Here is a 6,000-nt window from a genome sequence, read left to right on the forward strand (position 1 = left end):
GCATATGCTCATACGCAGGTGCATGCCCAGGGCGCTACTTGTAGGTGGAAATGTTTTTAATTGTAATGTTTTAGTGATGATGCATGTGTTTGGGAAGTACTGAGCATACGACTGGATAAATGAGACTTTGATTATACTACAGGAGTTGTGGGAGAGTTTAACAGATGCTAAATGTGGTCCTGAAATGACTTCAGTTCATTAGGAATTTTCGCCTTTTTTTGGATTCTCCGTTCACCGTGGAGGCATGCAGTGAAAACAAGTTTTTCTTTGAGTTCAACTTAACACGTGGCAAATAACTGATAAACAAATAGTCATTTTGCAGGTGAAGTATTCTTTAAAGGCCTTTTGATTGTCCCTGCAGTCTCTATAAAAGTCATAGAAATGTCTGAACAGGCAAATCTGCTCGGCCAGTCTTCCCTTGAAGGTGTCCATGATGAACTCAAAAAGTACAGCACGCACAGTGGGCACCTAGTTACAAAACACTCCTTCGTTCCCCAACCATCACACGTGGTACAGTTGTCTTTGCCCGTAGCATTGCAGCAAGAGCAGCTCTCATTATCCCTGGTGCAGAAGACGTGATTACATTTTTTTTTTTTAAGTGTGAAAACCTCGCACCAGGGACACAACGGTGAGCAAAAACCTGGCGTTAGTAAGTTCCCTCCAGAGCCACAGACAGGATTGTACAGGTGTATCCCAAACTGAGCAGTACTCTCTCTGACAATCAGTGTAGTGCTCCTTTAAAGTGTTCATGAAACACAATTCGTCCCTCAGACAAATGGGATTTGTTTCATTTTCATTAAGTTTATTCAGCTAATGCAAGTTTTTACAGTATTATGTACTGAAAACAGATCATTCCATTGCTGTCACAACTCAGAGGGAATTGAGTAAAATTAGATCAACTGCTAAAATGTACATCAATTACTCAATGCATCTGGTTAAAAATAATACACTTAATACAATGTTATAAAAAAATAAAAGCACTTGACAACCCTGTAAACGCAACACACCTTCTCTTTTCAGCCATGGCTTTTTTTTCTCTTCTCTTTTAAAACAGCCAAGATTATTTTCGCAGGTGACACTCGAACAAACAGAACAGGGTTTCACCTCTCCTCTCACTTCACAGTTGGCAGAAACTGAAAGTATGACATTCCCTCGACGTGAGCTGCGATCAAATGCAAAGAATCACGTCTCACCTAAAATAAATATTAGGCTGTCTGTGTTGTTTGCATCACACACACACACACGTACACCCTGTAAAATAAATAAAGAGGTCTTGCCAAATTCTGATGTATGTCATGGTTATGTCAATATAACCGCTCCAAGCTGGCGCGCTCTGTCTGCAGTTCATCGTCTGAGCCTCGACCAGTGCAGCTCTGTGTCATGCTACAGTGCTTCAATCGCTCCAGCTGTCAGAGGACTCTCAGTGCATTTGACAGTCTTCATGTGAGTATTTTGTTGTTTGGCATCCTCGCTCTGTGTGTGTGTGTGTGTGTGTATGTGTGTGTGAGTTGAGTGAGACATGGCGACCTGACAGCGATGATGGGCAGTCAGCTGCTGCTTAAACCGGACTCTCCTCGATCCTCTCTCCTTCCTTTCTCCTTGTTTGAGAGAATAAAAAGAGGCGAGACTGTCACCGAGGGGAAATGTCACAAAGAGTAGTCCAAAAAAGGGTATTGATCGCTAGATACGATGCAATACCTGCTGGATGTGTGCGTCGGGTCGGGCTGTAGCACAGATTTCACAGCCTGGACGGGACGGCTTGTTGATGAAAGTGCACGAGGGACAAGCCCACTCTGTCTGCTGAGAGGAGGTGAGTTGAAACAGATATAAGGAGGGAATAATTTGGCTAATCATGATATTTTAAACACTTACAAAAAGTCAGACTTTGGGTAAACATGGGTAACATACCTGTGTTTTACTGGCTTTGTTGGGATGATCATTCAGCTGCAGGTTCTCAATGTCGAGAACATCTTTGATATCACCCGGTCTGTCTGCTCCTCCGCCTGTGCTCCCCGACGATGACAATACACAATAAGAAAACAAGTTTATGGAGCTGCACTTTCTCTTGTTTGAATGTAGTATTAACGTGAGTCAGAAAATATTTGGACAGTGACATTTTTCTGGTGTTTCTGCTGCTCTCCTGCACATCAAACAATGACTACAATGTTGAAGTGTTTATATGAACATCCGATGAACAATGTAGGAAGGAAGGACTGAAGCAAATTAAGGTTTATAGAGTTTCAAACCTTTGTGATAACAAAAAAAAATCATTAATCATTAGGAAAACGGTTAGTGTGGTTAATAACTGACTGAAGTCTCTGGCCCACTGACACCCAGAGACACTTATGACCTACTCTGGTGATGCTCTGCTGGGCCTCTCTGAGGTCCAGCAGCACAGAGCATCTCAGTGTGTGGCTTTGGCTGTATGTTCATGCACTGTTTGGCTGTATGTTCATGTTTAGGGTCACTGCCCTACTGCACTGTTTGGGGGACTATGAGTCCTATACTCCAACGTGGATGTGCAGTTCACCCCCAAGTCAAAAACACACATTTTTCCTCTTACCTGTAGTGCTATTTATCAATCTAGATAGTTTTGGTGTGAGTTGCTGAGTGTTGGAGATATCAGCTGTAGAGGTGTCTGCCTTCTCTCAGTAACAGTTGAACAAGATGGCACTCAGCGTGTGGTGCTCAAAGCGACAGAAAATACATTTGAAATACTCAACAGCAATGTCTCCAATGACCCAGTTACTCAAGACAATCCACAGACCTTGTAAGCATACAGGAAGAACTGCTCCACTGATGGTGCAATCTTACCTGTGGTTCACGTGGCCCTCACTCACCTGGAGACCAGGGATTCCTACACCAGACTGCTTTTCTTAGACTTCAGTTTTGCTTTCTATACCATCATCAAAAGGGCACAGACTGTGAAAATCCTCACTATTTCCTCCCCTGCAACCATCCTCAACAGACTCAGCATCTTATCGCTACTGTCCCTCGGAAATCAATTAAGTATTTGTGATTCTCATTCTGAGCACGGGCTTCCCCCAAAATGCATTCTGAGTCCCCTGCTGTACACCATGCTCACTTATGACTGCACAGCCATGTTTCCAAATAGTCACACTGTAAAGTTTGCAGATGACACAGCAGTGGTGGGACTAACCTCCCACAAAGATACGTCCGAGTACAGGCAGGAGGCAGAACATCTGGAGGCTTTGTGCAGGGCGAATAACGTCTGCATTAATGTAAAGAAAACAAAGGAGATGATGGTGGATTTCAGGAAGGGCGACTACTCCCTCCCTCCCCTCTACATCGGAGGAGCCGCGATTGAGGTGGTCTTGAGCCCTCAACACCTGAGGGTGCACATCGCTGACGACCTCATCTAGAGAAACAACTCAGCCACCATAATAAAGAAGGCTCATCAGCACCTCTACTTCTTGAGGAGAGTGAAGCTCACAGGCCTGGGCACCTGAGTGCTCACATCCTTTTACAGATGTGTAGTGGAGAGCATCCTTACTTCCTGGATCACAGTGTGGAATGGTAACTGCCCTGCTGGAGACAAGAGGGCACTGCAGCCTACCCACCATCAGCAACATGTACACCAGCAGGTGCAGGAAAAAGGCTTCCTGAATCCTTAAGAACCCCACTCATCCTGCATATGGACGAGCGACATCTGGTTCGATTATATTTGAGTTCGATATCTCCAATACTTGGCAACTCACACCACAACAATCTACAGGTAGGAGGAAAAGGTTGTATTTCTGATTCTGCTGTGAACTGTCGCTTTAAAGCTGAAAGGCAGCACTTAAACCTCATATTTATAGCTTTAGTTTTAAATCCAAAGTGGAGTTAAATGAATGAAAACCATTCCACTACTGAAACACTTTCAGCCTAAACTGTGACAGGAGGTTTCGTTTGTTGAACTCACCCTGGTTGTTGTGGGGTAGCCTCGAGGGCAGGGTGCTGTAACCCCTCCAGTCTTGGGATGTGGGGCCGTTGCCAGGTGGGAGAGGTGGGGCGAGGAGAGCGCTCTCCAGGTCCTGCTGGAACAGCTGGCGGGTGATGCGAGCTTGTCGGGCGGAGATCAAGTAGAGGTACGCGGTATCCCCGTCCTTCTGCACCCCGTAGGAGGCCAGCGACCTCGGCTCGGTGCACAAGCACTGACCAATCACCCAGCGCTGCACGCGAGGATGGAAACCGTACTCGAGAAACACCTGAAGAGCAGCAGAAGTTAGTAAATAAAAAAGTGCTACGCCTATTACATTATAAGTCAACTGACAGTTTTCTAACCTGTTGCTTGAGTGCAGCCACGGTCATGTACGGAAAGACTTTGACTGTGACACAACAGGATGACGAAACATCCTCCACTACCACAGATAAACTGCAACACAGATATACGGCAACATAAGTCACAAAAACACATAACCTGGAAGCAAACGAAAAAATAGAAAAACTTAAGCCTGGCAGTTTTCATTTCTCACCTGATCTCTCCCTCTGCGTAGTTCTTTTCAGACAGCTGAATCGTCAGCACTGCTTTCTGCCGAGCCAGAGCGGACGCGTGCTGTGAAGCGGCTTGAGTGTCGCCTGCTTCAATCGCCCTGGCGAGCTCCAAACACAGCTCCTCTATAAAAGAAAAAACAAACAAAAGATGCAGCGATCAAAAGTGACATTTTTAGAGCATGTTCTGAACAAAGAAAAAAAAAAAAAAAACATGAGACGGTAAACAGAGATACCCACCAGTGAGCGGCAGCGAGGCTGAGCTCCACTGTTCCATGGCTGCTGCTGTGTCGTTGTGTCTGCCGTCTGATTCACATGTGTTAATGTTTGCAACTGTCAGAGGAGAAACGAGAAACTGTGTTACAGAAGTGCTTCAAACGTTCGTAGTCAACACGCACCAACACCAACTGATATCAGTGTTTATTTTAACTGCACTTGGCTGATAGAGGCCCAACGTATGCTTTAGCAAAACCCTTTAATAACAGGTCACAGACACACTCCAGCATTTCCTCATATGTATTCAATTTACACACATGACACCTTATCGAATAATCCCTAATATATAATGTTTATATTTACTGTTGCAACAACAATCTACCTTGAAACATTCTTGTCGTGATTGAGCCTGGTCCAATGAGACGTTACCTCCTGCTAGCTGCACATTTAATGCTGATCTGTTTTTCTCTCAGCTCTTGGTTTTCCCTTCATAGTTTACGCCTGTAAATCAACCCTGGAGCACCCACAGTGCGCGTCATTTTACTTTGAAACAGGGTCTAATCTGTGCATTTCTAAAAAGCTTTTGATGCAGTGCATCTGCTATTTTTATTTTAAGTCTGAGGACACCAAACTGTCAAGTCTTTTTAAACGTCTCACAAATTTCTAGCAGCCCTGAGACTTTGTAGTATTTCTTTATATGGTCATTCGTCCCAGGCATGCAACAAGTGTTTACATTAACTACACTGCTACATGTAGCTACATGCTAGCGTCAGGTATGTCTGTATTCTTGGTTGCAGATGTTTTTAATTTCAGCCCGATTTCGGATCTGATTCCTGCTGGATCATGTCCTGATGTGAAGACTTTTCTTTAGAAGCTTTTACTGGTGATTTTTGACAATAGAAAGTGCCGCTATACTCTGTTACAGTCATTCCCACGGCACCAGTGATGGTGCAGAAACACCAGTGCAGATGCGGAAGACCCAGAAACGCTGACCAATAAGAGAGGACTGGGCTTGTTTTGGAGGAGGGACTTAAAGAGACAGGCGCTGAGATGGAGCGTCTCAGACAGCGGGTGAATACAGGTGTTCCAGCACAGACAGTATGAGGACAACATTAAAGGGAAATTTCGGTTTATTTCAACCTGTCTCCTATCGTCCTAAATTTGTTTCAAGTGACTAGTGACATAAAAATAATAGTTAGCATGTTAGCCGTTAGCCTAGATACAGCCGGGGCGCATAGTAGCGTCAGACCTGTTAAAACGTAAGTGAACGGGCAACCTTCAAGTGCAAAG

The 6,000-nt window shown here is 44.6% G+C and overlaps 2 protein-coding genes across 4 annotated transcripts in view; one reads left to right on the forward strand and one right to left on the reverse strand.

Annotated features, from left to right (window-relative positions):
* Window positions 1-769: 769 nt before the first annotated feature.
* Window positions 770-6,000, forward strand: part of LOC126408849 (alanine aminotransferase 2-like) — a 21,201-nt gene continuing 15,970 nt past the window's right edge. The window contains exon 1 of one of the 2 annotated variants that reach the window (XM_050074579.1): window positions 770-1,443. In XM_050074579.1, coding sequence (XP_049930536.1) covers window positions 1,291-1,443 — 153 coding nt within the window. In that variant the 5' untranslated portion in view covers window positions 770-1,290. Of the gene's footprint in view, window positions 1,444-1,785; window positions 1,811-6,000 lie in introns of those variants that run through there. The other variant, XM_050074582.1, reaches the window with a different exon arrangement.
* sharpin (SHANK-associated RH domain interacting protein) overlaps window positions 1,475-6,000 on the reverse strand; it is a 10,422-nt gene continuing 5,896 nt past the window's right edge. Inside the window, exons 3-9 of one of the 2 annotated variants that reach the window (XM_050074584.1) lie at window positions 4,735-4,827; window positions 4,479-4,620; window positions 4,288-4,378; window positions 3,926-4,211; window positions 1,909-2,003; window positions 1,699-1,797; window positions 1,475-1,598 (exon numbers count right to left, since the gene is read on the reverse strand). In XM_050074584.1, coding sequence (XP_049930541.1) covers window positions 1,548-1,598; window positions 1,699-1,797; window positions 1,909-2,003; window positions 3,926-4,211; window positions 4,288-4,378; window positions 4,479-4,620; window positions 4,735-4,827 — 857 coding nt within the window. In that variant the 3' untranslated portion in view covers window positions 1,475-1,547. Of the gene's footprint in view, window positions 1,599-1,698; window positions 1,801-1,908; window positions 2,004-3,925; window positions 4,212-4,287; window positions 4,379-4,478; window positions 4,621-4,734; window positions 4,828-6,000 lie in introns of both variants that reach the window. The other variant, XM_050074583.1, reaches the window with a different exon arrangement.

The sequence above is a fragment of the Epinephelus moara genome, chromosome 21, assembly GCF_006386435.1.
Source record: "Epinephelus moara isolate mb chromosome 21, YSFRI_EMoa_1.0, whole genome shotgun sequence".
In the NCBI taxonomy this organism is placed as follows: domain Eukaryota; kingdom Metazoa; phylum Chordata; class Actinopteri; order Perciformes; family Serranidae; genus Epinephelus; species Epinephelus moara.